The 21,801-nt window shown below is 39.7% G+C and overlaps 1 protein-coding gene across 3 annotated transcripts in view; it reads right to left on the reverse strand.

Annotated features, from left to right (window-relative positions):
• The window catches only part of sgcd (sarcoglycan, delta (dystrophin-associated glycoprotein)), a 510,268-nt gene that overhangs the window by 232,661 nt on the left and 255,806 nt on the right, over window positions 1-21,801 (reverse strand). For 2 of the 3 annotated variants that reach the window (XM_069898187.1, XM_069898188.1), the window contains one exon: window positions 9,626-9,702. In XM_069898187.1, the coding sequence (XP_069754288.1) occupies window positions 9,626-9,634 (9 nt within the window). In that variant the 5' untranslated portion in view covers window positions 9,635-9,702. Of the gene's footprint in view, window positions 1-9,625; window positions 9,703-11,274; window positions 11,779-21,801 lie in introns of those variants that run through there. The other variant, XM_069898190.1, reaches the window with a different exon arrangement.

The raw sequence follows: 21,801 nt of genomic DNA on the forward strand, positions 1-21,801 counted from the left end.
TCAGAGTGAAGAGGGCATGGCCTGGGTGGAGAGGGTCCTTGAAGATAAAGGCTACATTCTTAAGATACTGCTTCTTGTAGATGTCCTCGATGGAGTGAAGACTGGTGTCCATGATGTCACAGACTGAGTTAACAACCTCTTGAATATTTTCTTGTCCTGAGCATAGACATCTCCATATCAGACAGTGATGTGACCAGCCAGAATGCTCTCCATGGTACATCTGTAGAAGTTTACGAGAGTCTTCGGTGACATACCAAATCTCCTCAATCTCCTGATAAAATAAAGATGCTGGCAAGCCTTCTTTGTGATTGCATTGACATGGAGGCTCCAGGATAGATCCTCTGAGACATTGACACCAAGGAATTTGAAGTTCTTGACCCTTTCCACTGTTGACCCTTCAAACAGGACTGGTTCATGTTCTCCTGATTTTGTCTCTTCCTTGACAATAATTAGCATTTTTTTAATAACTGCACTGGCCTGGAGTTTGACTACATTTTTTATGGCTTTTTCATTAAAAATGGAGGAAATAGGGAGGCAATGAATGGAAATCCATGGGAATTTTTGTCACTTTTAGAATGCTTTGAAGAATGCAGCAGATAACTTTGACATTCTCAGTTTTGGTTATGTATTCTTAAGAGAAATTTGATCTACTGACTGAAAGCTTTTTCCCTGATTTTCATTCATTAAATTAGCAGTGATATTGCAGTTAAGTGACATTGCAGTTAAATGATATTCCACATAAGGATCATGCTCATACTGCTCCACAGAATATTTGGTTTGGTCATAAACCTCTGCACTAAATGCATTGACATGCAGCTGAATTGCAATCTTAAAGCCAACTCCAAGTCAATGGCATGCATGTAGTTAAATATCAGAGTTCCCAACCCAACCTTGCAGCATGCTATCCGTTACCTATTCCAATTTGATTACTGCCAGGTCACTCGTCTGATTGCTATTGGTACCACGTAACCCAGTACTACCTGTCGCATGGTCCGGTGGTCGGTGACTAAACCAGCTCCCCCACCAGGCTTGCCTGGTGCAGAGGGTGGCTTGACACCCTGCAGAATTAAAAAGGCCTGTCAAAAGGCAGATGACCCCTCTCATAGGGTCAACGGCCATCTACCAAACACGTGCTGTGAAGTGTGGAAAGGGCATCCCTTTCATCGAAGCTTGGTCTGGCTATTCACTGCAACAGAACTTCGCCCAGCCATCTTGGACCTCACTATTTGTGACTGTCAGATGTAAACCATATTATCTATCACGGAAATTCACCACAGTCCTCATAGTTGGTTAAATACATTTCCCACCCCCACCCCCATGGCGCTAATGCTAAGGAGTTGATTTGGGAACTGTGTGGGTTGATAAATGAACTGCACACACTAATGGACTGATTATTATTGCAAGGGATTTCAACCAGGTGAACCTATGCTATGAGAGGAGCAAATGTGTTGGACCTTGTGTATATGAACATTTCCAACACATATCGGGCAAAGCCCCGCCCCCACCTTGGACACACAGACCACATCTCTGTAAGGCTAATCCCAGAATGCAGACTGCTCATCAGATGCTCCAGACCAGTTCTGAAGCAGGTTAAAACCTGGCCAGCGGGGGCCATTCATGCATTTCAAGACTATTTTGTGCGCAATGACAGGAACATATTCAAGGAAGCAGCAACCGGTGACGACTGCATCAATCTGGAGGAGTATATGGCTTCGGTGACCAGCTATGTTAATAAGTGTTCTGACATATCTGTGCCCAAGACCATTATTACTTCCTCTAATCAGAAGCCATGGTTGACTACGGAGGTGAGTGTGCTGCTCAGGAACCAAGACACTGCCTTCAGAGTTAACGGCAATGTAGCCCTAGCTGTTGTAAGAGCCAAGCTGTCCAAGGCCATCAGGGAAAAAAAGCGTGCACATGCCCAGCACATTCATAGTCACTTCCTGGACAGCAAGGACACATGATGCATGTGGAAGAGCATCCAAGAGATCACCAATCACAAGACTACACCATCTGTCTGTGCTGGTGATGCCTCCCTCCCAGATGCACTGAACAACTTCTATGCACGTTTTGAGGTGTAAAACAATGTGTCGGTGAAGAAGACCACTTCTCCTCCAAATGATCAGGTGCTGTGTCTTGCAGTGGCCAATGTGAAGAGCGAGTTAGGCAAGGTCAACCCATGGAAAGCTGCTGGTCCGGATGACAACCGTGGCAGAGTGCTCAGGGGATGTGCAGCTCAGATAGCAGATGTTCTCACCCACATTTTAACATTTCCCTGAGAAGCATCATGGTCCCAATGTGCTTCAAAGCTGTTCCTGAGCCAAAATAACCATCTGTGTCCTGCCTCAATGACTACTGTCCTGTCGCACTCATGTCCATTGTCATGAAGTGCTTTGATATGCTCATCATGAGGCACATCAAGCTCCTGCTGCCCCACCCCCCTCACTGGACCCCACCTCCCTCACTGGAACTCCCCCCCCACTGCAGTTTGCAAACAGATCCAACCGCTCAATGAATGATGCCATTGCCACAACCCTCCATCGAACCATCACTCACCTGGAAAATAAGGACTCAAATGTTCAATGCTGTTCATTCCTTCATTCAGCATTCAACACAATCATACCTCAGTACTTGATAGGGAAGTTGACCCTGCTGGGTCTAAACACCTCCCTCTGCAATTAGATTCTTGACTTCCTGTTGGGAAGACCTCAAGCAGTAACAGATCGGTAACAGCACTTCCAAGACCATCACACTGAGCACGGAATACCCAAGGGCTGCATGTTTAGCCCACTGCTGTTCACACTGCTAACCTTTGACTGTGCAGCAAAACACAGCTCAAACCACATCATCAAGTTCACTGACAATATGACTGTGATGGGTCTTATTAGTGTGAATGAGGAGTCAGCGTATAGAGATGAGGTGCAGTCGCTAATGGACTGGTGCAGAGCCAACAACCTGTATCTGAAATCTGAACATTAATAAAACAAAAGAGATGGTTGTTGACTTCAGGAGGACCTGGGGGATCAGGCTGACCATTGATGCCTCGACCGTTGAAGTCATCAAGAGGGCACTTGGCAGAGAATTTCACCTAGTCCTTTAACACCATCTCCATAGCCAAGAAAACCCAGCAGCATCTCTACTTCCTGCAAAAACAGAGGAAAGTTCATCTCCCACCCTCCATCCTCATTACATTCTATAGAGGATGTATTGAGAGCATCCACCACCTGGTTTGATAGCTGTACCACCTCGGACTGCAAGGCCCTGCAGAGGATAGTGAAATCAGTAGAAAAGATCATTGGGGACCACTCGATGCAGGTGAAAGGCAATAAACTTTGTGAAGGACTCCAGACGCCCAGCATGTAAACTGTTCTACCATCTGGAAGGAGGTACCATAGCACTTGTGCCTTAACGTCCAAATTGGACAACAGTTTCGCCCCCCCCCCCCCCCACCCCTGCCAAGCTATCAGGCTCCTGAATTCTCAGAACATATGTGGATAGTGTACTGTGGACCTTAACTACATACATTTTAATATTTTAATGTGTTTAACTTCTATTCTAACTTCTATTCATGTAAATATGCTCCGTGGTCCTGGGGAAATACCATCTCCTCTTTACTGTGCAAACATAGTATAAACGATAAATAAAGGTGACTTGACTTGGCTTGACCATGCTGCTGGATCCAGGAGGGGATTTTGAGAGGCCTGGACCCGTGCAACCCACTACTCACCTCAATCCATTCAAGCACACGCTGTTCCTTTCTTATCAAATCCCACAATTTGACTGAAAGGAACCATCATCATCTTAAGGGATGGATAGACAGAAGAAGATGATTCCAATCTATCCATGGGAATCTTTTGACCTTCCCCATCCCCATCCAATAAACACTCCTAACAACCTTCTATCCCACAATGCCTGCCATTGGAATAATTTTTATTCCATTATTTTAATCTTGTTGGTTTCAACAATGACTGCAAAGACAATAAAGATTGGATTAAATTTTAAATTTTTAAAAATTTAGACATACAGCATAGTAACAGGCCATTTCAGCCCACAAGTCCATGCTGCCCAATTTACACTCAATTAACCTACACCCCAGTACATTTTGAATGATGGGAGAAGACTAGAGTCCCGGGGAAAACCCACACAGACATAGGGAGAATGTACAAACTCCTTACGCCGGATTCGAACCCCAATCCTGATTGCTGGCACTGTAAAGGTGTAAATGTGTTGTGCTAATCACTACACTAACAAGGAGCTCATCCAAGGCACCAGTTAAAGACTTCTTTGGTTTTACATGGACAGTGCTCAACAAATCAAAACAACAAATGAGTGAGACAACTATTTAATGAAATGATGAGAAACATGCTTTATCAGTGAATGTGGTCATCAGTTCAAAGAATTCTGTATTTGAAGCAAAATTTATTTGTTTGAAATAAAATTAGGAAATGCCAATCCACCATTCATTTTAGTTTTTTTGAAGATGAGCTTTATTTTAGCAAGAGTGTTTTCCTTGCCATATGTAGGAAGATATACGTAAATCGCGTAAACCAGAAAAGGATTTGTGGATAAAAATTGTTATTGATTAAAAGAGATGCAAACATTTAGGGAAAATACTAATTTTAATAAAATTAAAATGCCCAATATGCTTCATTGATTCATATGTTCTGGACTTGCCCTAGTCTTGAAAAATTTTGGAAAGTCATCTTTCAAACTTTATTGGTGATTCTTAAGTTCAAATTAGAACCTTGCCCTTTAATTGCTTTATTCGGATCATTTCAAGATGATGTTTTACTGACTCCCTCAAAATCGAACTTTATTTTTTTACTTTATTGATTGCCAAACATGCAATTTTGATTCAATGACAATTCAAGACAATATCCCACCTATACCAGTGGTTCTCAACCTTTTTCTTTCCATTCACATACCACTAAGTATTCCCTATGCCATAGGTGCTCTGTGATTAGTAAGGGATTGCTTAAGGTGGTATGTGGGTGGTCAGTAAAGGTTTGAAAACCACAGTTTTAAACTTTCCTAATTGATTCATTATGTGCACAATTTAATTGGAAACGGGCCAATGACCTACACATACACAATGGTTATATCTTATCTAAGTCTAGAAAAAATTAGATATGCTATTAAAGATCCAAATATTAACTATTATCATAACCTAAAGAATTAGGGTTTTCAGATGCTTTGGTGCTGTGCTGTCTGGTTCCGGGTTGGTGTCACTCAATTCCCATGTATCTTTTTTTAAAAACCTTGTTTAGTGGTCAAGGTTTTGATTTATTTTGTTATTTTTTTTCTCTTTTGTTTGGGTTTCATTTTTTTCCTTTCTTTGATTTTGATAAACTGTTTTGTTCAACTGTGAATAATGTAAGCATTGATAAAATTATTATAGAAGAAGAGAAGAGAATTGCAAACCTTTCTTTGATGTTAAATCTTATTTCATTATTATGATTGCACTCTGCACTCTGGATTTTTTTTATTATGGCAATACTGTATAATGTTTCAATTTTTTTAAAATCTTGTAGCACATTGTATAATTTTTATTGTTCAATTGTTTATATTGTAAAACACCAATGAAAACATTTTAAAAGGAAAAGAAATGAGTACTGTGGCTTAGAACCATTAACTCAATTTGTAAATGTTGCAGAAAACCAGAACACTTGAGTAATATAAACTTAGCTTTAAGATACTGGCAGAGCTCCTCTCCTGATGGCTTGAGCTATTCTAATAGCTCAGACATTCATATAGGATTCAGCCTTGTTGCTTTCCTCTGCACTGCTTCCAGCAATAAATGTTGCAGAACACTCAACATATGATTTGACTAAAGCACTCTTCAGCTTGACCATTGCTTCCTCCAAATTGCTACATAGCTTAGTTATGTAGTGAAATATTTGGTTTTGTTGATTACACTTCTTCATTGACTGGATATGCTGTTAATTAAGAGCTTGAGGTCCCTTTTAGCCTAGTGCTTGGCCATTCATCACCTGCCATGTTGGCCATGCTTTCCTCTTACATGTAACAACCAACATCTGCTTGGACAATATTTCATCTGCCCTTGTTTGTCTCACAAACAATATATTTGGACCATTTTCTAGTTCCTGGGTGGCCTCTGTTTATTACTCTGATCAGGCAAAATAAAATTAGGTTGAATTCACACATCAAAAAAGGCCAGTTGGCCGCATTAATTTCTCCCATTGTTTTATGTTCCACCCACTCAAGTCCTTTCTCACTCTACTTTATCTCATTACATAACCTTCCAAATCTTTCTCCCTCTTGTGCCTTTCCAACTTCCATGCAGTATTTCATATCAAAGGTCGACTGCTAAGCAGATAATTGCACGGATAATCCTTTTTGCAACCGGGCCAAACAATTTTATCAATTGGAACATACATTGAGATATACACCAAATATTTCTCATTATAGATGGAAATTGACTTTTTTGTTTTTGGTATCAATTGTTCTGCTATGATTTCTGCATTGTAGAAGTATCATTGAATTTCACACTTGGTATGGTTGAAAAAGATGAACACAGAGAGGAAGCAGGTGATGCAGATAAGGGGGTGGAGCAGATCAAGCTTTACCCACAAAATATCTGAAGAATTTGATAGCTGGCTAAACCAGGCATTTTAAGTTGCCAGACACAGAACATTACAATAATTTTTTTTCTTTTTCTTTGGCTTGGCTTCGCGGACGAAGATTTATGGAGGGAGTAAAAAGTCCACGTCAGCTGCAGGCTCGTTTGTGGCTGACAAGTCCGATGCGGGACAGGCAGACACGGTTGCAGCGGTTGCAGGGGAAAATTGGTTGGTTGGGGTTGGGTGTTGGGTTTTTCCTCCTTTGCAATTACAATTTACAGCAAATGAAGAGAGATGCTATTGCTTCCCATAGTTCTAAGCTGATATGAGTTATGGAGGATGATTTCAAGTACAAATGCTGGGAAATGCCACAATTTCATTCTCCCCTCGTAATCTCTGCAAGGAATATGTGAGTAAATCTGCCATCAGTACATAGGTAACTCCGCAAGGAGCAAGCAGATGATCTTGCAGGGATTAGGAGGGTGACACCACAGGGAGTACATGGGTAACCCCACAAAGAGTATGCAGGTGACCCCGCAGGTAGGTGGGCAATTCTGCAGTGGGTACACAGGTGACTCTGCAGGGAGTACCTGGGTGATCCCACAGGTAGATGGGTGATCTCACTGGGAGTAGATGGATGATGCCGCAGGAAATACATGGGTGGCACCGCAGCGAGTATGCAGGTAACTCCTGACATTTCCACACACTGTCCAAGCCCAATGATTTCCTCTCTCACCATCAAAAGATACATTTCAGATTTATGTCAGGTTTCAACATTTGTCTGCAATCAATATCAAGATATGTCACTGACGCTGTTGATAATTTCCCATTGCAGACAATCCCATTTAACTTAGAGTTGAAGCGGTGCTATGGTGGCTCTACAACTCCCGAAAGGCATTGAACCACCCATGTGATGACATCAGCGCATGTTGAGCACGTGATTCTGGCTTTTAAAAGGTTGTGAGGGTTAAGAAGAGTAAATCCATTTGATTCACTCTAGAAATGTCTCGTGTGATTAATTTGTCATGTTCACTGCGTCTCCAGTGGCCACAGAGTTATGTAATCACAGAGAGCTAAAGTATGGAAATAGGTCCTTCAGCCAAACAAGTCAATGCCAAATAACCTCAAAAACTGCAATTCAACTAGTTAAACATTCACCAGACCCAATGTAAAAGCATGACACATACTAATATCAGTAATTCAGAACTGTTACTTTCACAACTGGTAACTAGGTTTGAAAAACACCAGTTAATTACACTGGACAATGAAGATTTTGCTTCCTGAATACTTTTGGGTGCATTTTATGGATTTTGGTCTGCTGATCACAAAAGTCACCTTAAAAATGTTTTCTACTATAAACAGTGTTTTAGATATAGCCTATTTTTGTAATTTCCTGTCATATTTTACATCTACCAGTACATTGTCCTCAAAGCAAACTCTTTTGGTCAGCCCAATCATGCTTGAGCATGCACTCAGTGCAAGTGCTATGCAAAAGTTGTCTTAGACCTCAGCATGCTTAGTCAGGATAGATGCAGTCAGGCTATAAAAGCAGCTCACATATACAGATGCTGTGCATTACAATGATTATAGATTGAACACATTTGCTGCATATGTTCTTCAGGCAATAGCATAGTGAGAGTACATAACAATAGCATTTATTATCTTCAGGAATTTCAATGCAGCAGAAATGTCTCGTCAATGTTGCAACAGCTGTGATACATTCTGTAATATTTGTGGCGAGCATATGCTTAAGCCTTAATGATGTAGCATAACCACTTATTAAGAAAGCCTATGAGCTCTACTTCAGCTGTAAAATTGATGAATAAAACAAACCCTGGGCTCTGCATATTTGTCGTGCAACACGTGCCATCAACCTGAGAGCTTGGCTCAGCATCATTGTTTAATTCAATAAAAGTTAATTTAATGTTTCTCCAACTTTGTGATGCAGAAGATCTGAAATTATATTTGTGTTCATCTTAAAGTTCTATAACATAATTCTATTTTTTTCTCAGGATGCAAATCTTTCAGGAAAAAAAATTGTTCCATGTTATTTCATTATAATACCAGTGAACACTGGATGTCATTCACTCTCTGTAAAATATGGGCAACTTGAAGTCACAGGACCAATGCAATAGAAAAATGGAGAATGAAACATTGAAGAATCTGGCATAGGGCAAGGAACTAAATTAACTAAAGAGTTACCCTTTACACCAGAGTTTAAATTTGGAACATTACTTGATTTTTTTTTTAAAGGAGCATGTAATATTTCATTCACCATGTATTGTTAATATATAGGAGCCAGTATCAAAATTATTCCTGGCATTAGTACTTCAACTGATGCTCAATTGCCAATTCTACTTATAAGTATCAGTATTTTGTTGCTTCAAACTGAGTTGGATGAGTAACAATTTTACAATGTGCACTGAGTTATAAATTATCCTCAGAAAATTAATTTATGAATTAATTTTCAGAATTACAAATGCAGCACCATGCATGTTGAAAAGAGTAATTTTTAACAGCTTGACTCCAAATTTTGCAAATAACTTGGCAATTTAATTAAACTAATTCATAACCAGAAAACCTATGTTCCACACAACAGCAGTCTTTATTTTACCAGGTCATTAAACATGACAATCTATTTCTAAACTAATTGGCATCATGAATGCACTGAAAATTTATGGCTGTGTCATTGAATAAATATCCTGCATAATTATTTGTACCAATTGTACCTCAACACAGACCATTTAACTTCAAAATTAACAACACTGGTTAACAGAAGAGATTCTAATACTGATCTTCTAAAGTCTGTTTAATGTTTAGTCCCCTGATTCATCTTATAAATCTGAGTTAAAAGAAAATAATTCAAGTCACAATCTTTAAAGTTAATCGTAGAAGGACCTTGTAAAGGTCCTTTCTTTGCCAAGGAAACCAAAGATGAATCATTGTTTTACAACATGTTCAACGTTCTGGTGTTACATGATGAAATTGTTTTCCTCTTTAATCTAATCCAATTCTTTTATTCCTTCCCTTATAAACCATCTTACCTTCAGCATCAGAGAATCAGTTCCTTCTGGAAACAAACTTCCATTCTACCATTGTGGGCTGGATTCAGTCCAAAGTCCTAGAATGGAAAGAAAAGTGTAATAGCTCACTACATCACTCTCTCCCTACTTGTATCATTTGTACTTTTTAGATAAAGTCCAGTTCCATATTGATCAGGTATTCATAATAGATATTATTTCTGTAACAGTGAAAATCTCCATCAATTCTCCACCATGAGGTTTGTGCAATTTCTCCATAATCTGCTTATGGTTTTCTGGTCAATTTTATGAACGAGGTGCAGCGTTCAATATCATTTTTACCTATGGTCTGCATGTTATCCATCTTATTCTATTCAAAATCTTGAACTACAAACTGTGAATGAAGAAAAATAATCAGTTCCATGTAATCTATTCATTCAAGCATACAATGAAAATGCCATGAGATCCAACTGGGCAGGTCAGTACAACTCGTGGAAGTATATTCCATCTTGCAATGTCAAGAACAGCATGAACACAATCAAGGGCTTGTTCAAACACATCCATGATTTTAAATTCTATTTTCAAAGGCTGGTTAGAATATCTAACTTTCTCGCACAAGGAACAGTGAATTGATGAGTCTGAACAGATTTAAAATGGTAAAAAAAAAGTGAAAGAGATAATCAATGATGCATTTTATTCATTTTTTTTCCTCTCTGCATTGCAGTTTGTTTACACGAGTTCATTCTTTACAGTTTTTTTGCGCTGCCAGTAAGTGGTAATTCTCCCTCACCCCCACCCCCTACTCCCCCACCCAGGAAATAGAATCTCAGGGTTTCATGCGATGTTATGTATGTACTCTGAAATCTGAATCTGAGGATGTTTTGATAAATGTGTGGCTGAAATAAACCATTCATGGGTCTTTAAGTTGAATGATCTGTTTTGGCATTGTAACTACTTGAAAAAGCAAGAAAAAAATTGAAATCAAAAATATCTAATCACAGAAAGAAAAGCAACCAAAAAAAAGGTGCTGATCTTTAGTGATAGTTCAGAGAGGTGAATGAAAACAAAATTATAGACTTTAAGGAAATAAAATAATAAAGCGAAGATTGATGAGAGGGTATGAAAAGGGCATTTGGGGAGTAGTATTAAAAGCAATGCCTTTGATAGCTGAGCAACTTCAAGAATGAGGTCATGAGTTGAATGACTGAGAGATGTAAGGAAAGGTAGGAGCTGACATCAGCCTGAAGTAGACGTAGTAGTAAGTAGAGACCATAGAAGGGTTTCATTTTCGATGCAAAGTGCGTGATTGGGTGTCACTACAGTTAATGAAGATAGGTTAATTGTATGACTCTCAATTATTCCCACTCCTCCATCAAAAATCCCTACCTCGTCAAAATTTTCCTTCAGGAATTGAAGAGATAAAAAGTAATAGTGTATTTAGAACATGAATCAAAATCTTATCAGGATGATACAGACCCAGCTTTAATTCTAGATGAGAAAGAGATAATAATGTCTCTAGAAAATCCTGTGGGTCATGATCATCAGCCAATAGTCAGGTGTGTGGTGTCTGGATAGTTTCACTGTAGGAAGTCAGAGTAAGATAATGCAATCTTTCTCTTTGGATCCCTACATTCACATTGAAAAGTTCACATCCAGGCACTTAATTTCCTTACCTGATTTTAACCCCTTTCAATCTGATAGGGAATACCTGGATGGAATGCCTGTCACTTCAATTGCTCATCCCACCTCCACACTGATGTACCTGCCTATATATTCCCAGACTAGCCCAAAGCAGGTTTCAGGAACACAGCATCTCATCTTCAATCTGATCACTGATGGCCTTCAACACGAAGATGAAGTCTTTGACTGGATTGAGCCCTCCGATCTCAACTTGTTGGGCTGTGGCTGAGCTCTACTTGCAGGTTTGCTGAAGGTGTTGCAGAGCTGTGAGTTCTTTATGATCTTCATCAGGAATCTGGAGGAACTGTTCAGTTTGCTGTCAGTTGCATTGATGTTGCAGTTGAAGACCCCAGCCAGAATGACCAGCCACTTTCACATGGGCAAGGTGTACACATTGATCAGCTGGAGCAGGCACTACGGTACTTTAAATTCATCAAGAGGGGACGTGCCCCAACCACCTTCTTCACCTCAGTGATTAAAAGGTTGCCTTGCTACAGCAGGCTGGAGGGACTGAGACTGAGGGCAAGCCAATAAAACAACAGAGGCGGGGCATAATGACGTTACCATGGTGGCGGCAATGGTGTAAATAGAAATTAATGTAACAATGTACAGAGATGGAAATGTATGAATAAAAAACTAAGAATGGGAAGAGGCTGAATGGTTTTCCTTTTGTAAATAACCTGTTGTGAACAAAGTCTATTTTTGATTTTTTTTTAAACTTACAGAACATTGCCAGAAATTGATCTTGTGGAAATCAAAGAATTAAAAGGCACTAAACAAAAGTATCTTTTGCCTTTAAAATCTAAAGTTATCTTTAAAATATTAAAAAGAATGAGATTCACTCATCATTCACAAAAAATATAATTTACTGCTCGATTACAGCTTTGGCCTTGATCGGGTAATGAGTGATAGCTCGGAATAGCTGAACAGCCAAAAAGCTTTCTACCTCATCGATTTCTTTTGTCTAAAGAGAGTGTACATACCTCTGCAGACTGAAAAATAGGTACAGGAACTCAATATTTTTTGACAGCAGACTTGTATATTTTTTTTATTATGTGTGTACTTAACTCAAAAATAAACACTTGGTGTAAACTATCACCAATTACAGATTCTGTAAACTAACTGGAAATAATAATCATGTTCCTGCTTAAATGTGCATTAACTAAACAAGCTAGATTGGCTAAGTAATACAATACCCTCTCATTGTTTACATGTTTTTTTTACCCTGCATTTGTGGCTATTAGCAGTATGATAGCCTATCCTGGAGCCTGCAGCCAATTCTATCTTCATAATCAGTGCTAATGAACTACTAAACTTGGAAGCTTCCTTTGTTTACCACCATAAATTTCTGAATTCTATGAAGTATCAGCATTGTAGTTTGCCAATCAAATGTACAAAGACGTATTCCTCGACATAAATTTATAAATTTAGACATATAGTAACTCAAGCCTGTGCCGCCAATTGACCTACAACCCTAGTACATTTTGAATGGTGGGAGGAAGCTGGAGTACCTAGAGGAAATTCCTTAAGACAGAGTGGGATTCGAACCTAAGTCGCTAGCACTGAAAAAGCATTGAGCTAACTGCTACACTAACTGTGCCACCCAAAATACGAATATAGTTGTGCGCATTGTGCTTAAGGTATTTTAAAAGGGTCAAACAATGATCAGTATGGTAAATATGGAGATAAAGGCATAAATTTAGATTAAGGTAACATCAACCTATGCCAACATTTATATCACCAGAAGCAAAACCAAACATTAGAATGAGTGAAGATAATTATCATCATAAACTTGAATTTATCATTGAGGTCCTGGGTTTTGCTTGCTGAGCCACAATTTAATTTTCCATTCCTCAATGCCCCTGAGAAAATGCCTTCTTAAACCACTGCAGACATTAAGATGTAGGGAAGGAGTTTCAGGATTTTGGCCCAATGATGGTGAAGCAGCAGCAAAATATTTCCAAGTCAGAAAGGTGTGTGGCTCAGAGGGCAACTTCAGATGGGGTTCTTCACATGCTTTTGATGCCATTGTCCTTCTACCTGGTAGAGATCATGGATCTTGGTGCATCCCGTTGAAGGTAAAAAGTGCTGCTTCTGAGCATTGTGCTGGAGTGAATGAATGTGGATGGGGTGCTATCAAGCAACTGTTATATCATGTAAACTTTATGAGTGCTGTTGAAGCTGCACCCACTGTATCCAGGCAAGTGAACAGTATTCCATCACACTTCTGACAGGCTTTAGAGACCCAAGGGGAGAGTGACTAGCGCAGGATTCCTAGCTCCTGCTAGCTACTTGGACAATTTTCCACTGAGATTACAGTAATGTAGCTGCACTGGAACAGCTTAGCCAAAGGCATGGAAATTTCTGGAGCATAACTTCAATGCCATTATAAGAAAGTTGTCAAGGGTGATGTCCTTTCCAGTATCCCAAGCTTTTAGCCATTTCTTGATATTTCAAGAAATGAATCAAACAGGCTGAAGACTGGCATCCATCACACTGATTGCTGGAGGAGAGATGGATCATCCACTCAGCACTTCTGGATGATGATTTTTGCAAAGCATTTCAGCTTTCACTTTTGCATGGATGTGCTAGGCTTCCCCATTGTTGAGAATGGAGATATTTATGGAGCCATTCCTCCAATAAGTTGTTTAATTGCCCACCAGCATTCATGGCCAGATGTATCAGGTCTGCAGATACTGTCATGGATGGATGCACATGCAACAGGAGATTGGGAAGAATAAGATCAAGCAGTTTTCTTCCTCTTGCTGGTTCCACACCTCCAGCCACAGCCCTAATCTCACAGAAATGCTCTGAAGTCTGTAATCCTAGTTTTCTACCATATTCAGTTTGTTTTCAAAGATGTTCTGCTTCACTGATCAAATTGTGTCAGCTTTACATTTTTCCCCAAATTCCCTTTCATTGTAGTATATTATTTCTAAGAGTTGGCTTCATCTATAAATGTTTGTAGAGTGTTCTTCCTATATCCAAACCATTAAACTAGATCATGAACATCTGTACTGTTGGTATAGATCTTTGTGGATCACTATCTTATAAATGTTCCCAATCAGAATAATTATCTTTTACCCTTACCATCTCTCATTACTTTTAAGCAAATTTGCAATCTATTCAGATACTTGAGCTCGACATCTTTAATGCCTTAATATTTATCATGAGATTACTTTATAGTTATCTTCTTGAAAAGAACATTAACAACATTATCTTTGCACGTCCCAAAATGCCTGAGGTGCCACTTTAAGGTTTTGGAATGGAAGTCAATATGAAAGTTTACTTTCTTTGGAACATTAAAACAGTCCAGCACTAGAACAGGCCCTTCAACTCACCACGTGTGCTCCAACCTTGATGCCAATCTAATCTAATCCCATTTGCCTGCATGTAGTCAATATTCGTCTACTTCCTGCCTGTAGATGTGACCATCTGAGTGCCTCTTAAATGTGCTTTCTTCCTTCCCTGCCAGCTGGCTCTGAGCACCTACTACTCTTTTATGTAAAAATCCTGCCTTTTTAGGCCAAAAATGAGGGAGATTGGCTTTTACATGGGATCAACAATTACAAAAGTATATACAGTATTTTTATTAAATTGCTGTTCAATCACTGATGCTCGAGAGAAAATATTATAGTTTTGTCTCATATCTCCCCATAGCCAATTTGGGCTGACAAACTTCTTCTGTACCTTCTCCAAAACCTTAACAGCCTTGTATGACAACCAGATCTGCACATTATAAACCAAGTATGGCCAAACCAAAGTTTTATATCGCTGCACAATTTGTGAACATTTATACACAGCTTCACTGCTGAGGAATGCAAGCCTGCTGTGGACCTTCTTATACCTTATGCACGTGTGTTGCCACTTTAAGGGAGCTTCAGTCTTGCACACCAAGGGTCTTTTGTGCATCAATGCTCCCAAGGATCCAGCTATTTATGGTGTAGTTGCATTTGATCTTCCAAAATGTATGATCTCACACTTGTCTGGGTTAAACTATTGGTATTAACATCAACTTCTCCGGTTTCTGTAACCTCCTCCCCACCCCCCACCACTCTACTTCCCCCTGTCACCATTCCCCCAGCACTCTCTCTCTTCCCTTTTCCTTGTCTCCTTTCACAGAGTCAAAATTAATTCTCACCTCTCCTCTTAACATATATCCAATTAACAACTTTTATTGGTCTGAACTCCTTCGCCACCCAGTCTTCAGTCTTTATTCTGATCCCTTCCTGCAATGTGCTTGTTCCTTGAAGAAGGCCTCAGACATGAAATGTCCCTTATATATCTTTACCACCTATAGATGCTGCGAAACAGGTTGAGTTTCTCCAGCATTTCTGTGTGTTTTTACTTGGATTAAACTATCTGCTATTTTTCCACTCAAATTTCCAACTGATCTATATCCTTCGACAGATTAATTAATTTTCCTCAACTCCATTAATTTTTGTGACTTCTGCATACTTACCGATCAGATTTTCATCCAAATCATTTATATTTTTGCAAACTATCTGTATCTTTTTCTCTTACTCTTTTTCATGTGGATATGTATTTCTATGCCCACTGACATTCAGTTTACTTACAGGTAGTTCCAAGTTTTATTCATCTCTCTTTATGTACTAACAGACAACATGGGTGATCCATTATTTTTCTAGCACAATCTGCAGGACTTTGGAAATAGAGAAGTGTAGACTTTTGCTTTGCATATAAACCAATCCATCATCTCTCACAAATGTCCTTGATCTGGTCTTATTCATCACATTCCATTTGTTTGGTTAATTTATCAATTATTTTTTTCTGATGCTAACTGTATTAATATTCTTCATGCATATTTAATGGAGTAGATGTTTGCTTAATCAATAAAAGTTATTCAATGTAACCCTTTCTCTGTGAGTTTACCTTTTAGTGATAATGGTCAATTTTATTTCATAATTACCTTTTGTTTTATACCCTTCCAACTTTTCAGTTGACCCCCCCCCGCCCCCCCCAGCAGGAAGAATCAGATGGCCTATAGCATTAATCTTACATTTGGCAATGCAACCGGATTTCAAACAATTTTCCATACATCATCTTGACTTCAGGATCATCTCTGCAATGCTGAAGTCTTAGCCTTGTATTCATCATCTTTCACTTCTCAGCCTCTTCGTCAATTTTCAAAAGCGCTGCCACCACACATTTTTACATGAAGAATATTGTCAAACATATCTCACCCTATAATAAATGCTACCAATCAATCAATCCTGTCCTTGCTGACCTCAAAGCATTTTTAGACTCCTGTATTATCAATATTCCTGTTGGTACTGAAAAAGCCTCACCCTACCCCCTTTCTATTTAGCCTCTCCATTGCAACCATCCAGTTTTCTTGCCAATTCCATGCTCTGTGGTACTCCAATAATTGTGCACTCTTTTCCATCTCCCTCTTGGCATCTTAGTAGATGAGCATTACTCAAATGACAAAGTCTGACACTTTCGTCCTGACACTCTGAAGGACTAGACCAGGGGTGGCTAAACTTGCTTAATGTAAAAGCCACAAGCAATAAACCACAGATGTTTGAGAGCTGCAAGACATGAAAAAATATTGCATACATGTTTTTACTCTTACAAGATTAATTTGTTGCAAAAAATTTATATAATTAAGAAATACATGTGCATAATAATATTTATTCATATATGTAATTTTTGAATTGCTAATTTGTATTAGTTTCAATAATCAAAAATTACAGATATAAATAACCAAAGATTTTCAAAATCCTGGCTAATTTGCTGTGGAAATCTCTGAGCAAGGAAGCAGTAGAAGCTGGTTCAATAAACCTATTTAAGATACAATAAGATATATTTTTACTTCATAGGGGAATTAACGGTTATGGGGAAAAGGTGGAGCTGGGTCTTGTGTATGCCCTGTGCATGCTGAACCTTCGATCCGCTGATGCCATTCAGCCGAGACTTGCACGAAACCTTCCCGGACAAGCCTCTGCACTTCTTCCTGGACACCAGGAGGTACCCGAAGGAAAACTATCCTCAAACCATCACAAGCTATGCCCTCTAAAACTACCATCGTGAGCTACAGTTTGTACGATTCCTGTCTCAGTCAACATATTTCTGTGAGCCACACATCCTATGTCAAAGAGCCACATATGGCTCACGGTTTGGCCACCCCTGGACTAGACCATAGGCTTGCTACTAGCTTTTAAAACATTCCTCAAAATCTATAACCTTAAAAACATTTTTGCTATCTCGGCAAATTCTTCTGCTGCTGGTTCAGTCTTTCACTGAACTTCGGCTTTTGGATCCTTGACTTTCTCATCGGAAGACTACAGTCAGTGCTAATTAGAAATAACGTCTCCTCCTCACTGATCATCAACATAGGCACACCACAGGATGTGTGCTTAGCCCACTCCTCTACTCGTTATACACCTATGACTGTGTATCCAGCTACAAATCTAATGCGATCTACCTGTGCCGATGACACCACAGTTGATAGCAGAATCACAATTGGCAATGGCGAAGCATACAGAAGGGAAATATATCAGCTCATTGAATGGTGTAATAACATCAACCTTGTACTCAACGTTAGCAAAACCAAGGAGATATTTGTGGACTTCAGAAGGAATTCAGGGGAACACGACCCAGTCTTCATGAAGGATTCAGTAACGGAGAGGGTCAAGAACCTCAAATTCCTGGGTGTCAACATCTCCGGGAATCTGTTCTGGAGTCTCCATGTTAATGCAATCGCAAAGAAAGTTTGCCAGTGGCTGTACTTTGTGAGGTGTTTAAGGAGATTCAGAATGTCACCGAAAACTCTCGAAAACTTCTACAGGTGGACTGTGGAAAGTATTCTGGTCTGTTGCATCGCTGCCTGGTATGGAGGCACCAACTCTTAGGACAATAATAAACTCCAGAGGGTTGTTAACTCAGCCTGCGACATCACAGGCACCAAACTTCACTCTATCGAGGACATCAACATGAGGCAGTGTTTTCAAAATGCAGCCTCTATCCGCAAAGACTCCCACCACCCAGGACACAACCCCTTCACTCTGCTCCCCTCGGGAAAAAGGTACAGAATCCTAAAGACAATCACTCAATGGGACAAGGACGGCTTCTTCCCTGCTGCTATCAGATTCCAGAATAATCAATGAACAAAAGACATTGCCTTACTTTTCGTGCACTATTATTTTAATTTTTAAAATTTATTTATAGTAATGTTGTAAAATGGTTCTAATATGAATATCTGCCGCGATTCATGACAATAAATTCCGATTCTGACTTCTTTAAAAATTGCCTTTGTTGGTGAGGTGAGATTGATGATGAATTAATACAAAATAAGGATAAAGCCGTTTTAACGAAGAGTTCGTATCTTCTCTGGCCTTACCTCCTTCAACTCATTTAGTCTTTTTTTTAAACAAGCAAGGATGCTCATCTTGGCGATGTCTAAAAGAATTACAGACTTGTGATTTCCAGGCTTTCCTCCAGTTCCCTTACACCATTGTTGTGAAGATGTAGAATTTGTCTTCGAATGCTGTAAATTGAAGGAGCATGCACAGTGACAGACTTATGGTCAACCTGCAGCCCATCCTGTGCCAGTAAGTTAACCATGCATTACGTAGTTGAATAGAGTTGCAATGATTTATAGCATGGAGCTTTTTCCCAGAAATTCGTGCTGAGGGTTTCAATTGTAAGTGTTGCCTTTGAATGCATGGTCTGTTCACAGAGTATGGCTATGCATAGTAACCAGTAAAAGAGCTGTAAAGTTATCAGAGTTCAAGACCCAAGCCAAGAATAAATCTGCAGCAAATTATTGACGATATATTCTGTTAAATGCCTATATTCCTGCACAGAATACTATACTCTAGTGCAACCTTTGTTGTGGCAGGTTGATCTCCATCTGCTTTCAGTAACTGTAGCGCAATGTCCTTCACTTTTATAACTGTTCACTGGGGCTCACAAGTGCAATCTGAGTAACCCTCTTCAAACTGCTGGAACAGGCTCCTCTGGCCCACAAGCCCATCCTGCCCAATTATTCCAATCAACCAACAGCCCCCATATGTTTTGACGGGTGGGAGTAAACTGGAGCACATGGAGGAAACCCACCCAGACATAGGTAGAATGTACAAACTCCTTACAGAGAGCACCGTATTCTAATCCAGGTTGCTGGAACTGCAAAAGCATTGCATTAACCACGATGCGAACCCATTTTTTTTTAGAATTTAACATGAAAATCTCACTGCAGGGTACATTAATATTCACAGATTCTTCAATAGTGTTAATTAGGATAAAGTCAGTGTACACAAAGATTACTCAAGTTTGCATTGACAGGTGCAGCTTTGAACATCATTTGCCATGACAATCAGATGTCATGACCATACTGGCCTGGATCTGATGACCTTGCATAGGCTTACAGTCAAAGGCATCCAAAGAGCGTTTGGTGCACAAAAGTCGGGTGGCATAGTTAGCATCATGATCAGCTCAATCTATTACAGCACCAAAGACCCAGGTTTGAATACGCACTATTTGTCAAGAGTTTGTATGTGATCCCTGTGACTTTGTGGGTTTCCTCCGACGTTCCAAAGATGTGTTCAGGTTTGTAAGTTAATTGGTCACATGGGGGTAATTCGGCAGAGCAGGTTCAAGGATAGTATGACCTGTTATAAAAATTATATTTTCTTCTCTATTATGTGTGATCCATCATTGCTGAATAGGATCCAAGAAGCATTTCCTAAATTGGGATATGGAAATGGCCCCTCCTCTGATCCAGCTTTACCCATCATTTAACATTAAACATTTCCTGTCAATTTTAAGAACTTCATAGAACTGCCAGAAGCCATCTCACAGATGTCTTTGTTAGTTACTTAACTTTGAAGCCAGGGCCAGTTAACCCCACATAGACGACCCCCACCCCCCAATTCCTGCCCATCTGCTTTCAGTCACTGCACATTTAGTTAGCTGGCTGGACTATTTCTCCTCACACCATCTCGCCAATTGTAGGTTAAAAAAAAATGTCCTCTTCAGGCAATGATCAGTCTAGAAAGTGCTTAGATTTTTGTCAGGAATGGATAGTGTGGACCTCAATGAGTATTTCCAAGATCAGGTGGGATTTTACAAAATGAACCCTTGCAGCTTTGAAGCACCTCTTACAGTCAAAGAGAAGCAAAAGAGAGTCCCCTCAGAGACATTATGTGTCCATGGATTTGCCTCCAGCGGTCCCACATCACCTGCAGCCACACAGAGTTCAGTCTAAATCATCAGCCGGCTGAGCTGCATATCCGTACTCCTTACCCAATCAGCAATCCTTTAGCACCCTCTTTCATCCCAGTTCCAATATCTGGTATCCCTTCAGTCAATCTTGAGCCAGTCTCCAGCCTGGTGTGAATCCCTTGACCGCAGTCACCAGCAGCTCACAGTCTGTGTGTTCTTCAGTCTCAGAGTTCATCACCAGTCCGCCACCATGGACACCATCCCATGGGTCTTCCTATTTGCTTCTCCTTCTCAAAGAGGTGGGGGAGAGGGGGTGTTGTCTCCCTATTTTCTGGTGCCCCGATCCAGTCCTTTGCTTCCCCAGAGACTATAACCCTTCTTGACTGTTGCCAATCATAGGCGCCACGATCTTGGACGCAGACCCCGTGGTTGCAGTATTTTTAAATAAAACCAGTCGGCTCAATTTACAGGCCATTTAAGCCCGTATGGAGTTGATGGCAGATGGAATGGGTGGTTAGATCCCGCGGGAGTGCTGTGTCTCTGCTCCCTGCTAGTCTGCACCAGTGGCTGCACTGCCATTATAGCAGCTTCGGCAGTGCCACCATTTTGATAAAAATCAAAATTAGGGATTATGAGGGATTAGGAATCTTTTTATGGATTGTTAGCATGGTTTTGTTCAGGGGAGGTTCTGCCACACAAATTTGTAAAGGTGACAAAAATATTGTTGATGTCTACCTGGACTTTTGTAAAGGTCCTTCATGGTTGACTGATCCAGAAGATTAATTCACATGGGATCCTTGATAAATTTGGAAATTCAATCCAAAATTGATTTGGTGATTGAAGACAGAAGGTCATTGTAGCAGAGTGTTTTTCTGACTGGAGAATGATGGCATTCTGTAAGGATTCATGCTGTAATTTGTTTGTTTGTAATATATATTGACATATTACAATGAAAATATAGATAGGTTTAGTATTAGGATTTGTAAGTTTGTAGATGACATGAAAATTAGTAGAGTTGAGGATAGGAATGAAGATTGTCAAAAGACAGTGGGATTGAGATAACTTAAGGCAGTGCTAGAGGTGAATCCATGGACTCTGCAGGGATTCTCTTTTGATTCTCTTTCTCTGTAAGGGCCGATGGGAAATTTCTGCTGATGACAAATCTTTGACTGCCTTTCGGCAGGCTAAAGTCAACTTCCATGTAATATTGCGCTATATTTATTACATGACAATAAATGAATCTTGAATTTTGTGTAATATTACATGTTTTTATTACATGACAATAAAGGAATATTGAATCTTGAAGAGGTTCATCAGATAGATTGGAGTGTATA

Source organism: Narcine bancroftii, chromosome 9 (assembly GCF_036971445.1).
Source record: "Narcine bancroftii isolate sNarBan1 chromosome 9, sNarBan1.hap1, whole genome shotgun sequence".
Taxonomy (NCBI): domain Eukaryota; kingdom Metazoa; phylum Chordata; class Chondrichthyes; order Torpediniformes; family Narcinidae; genus Narcine; species Narcine bancroftii.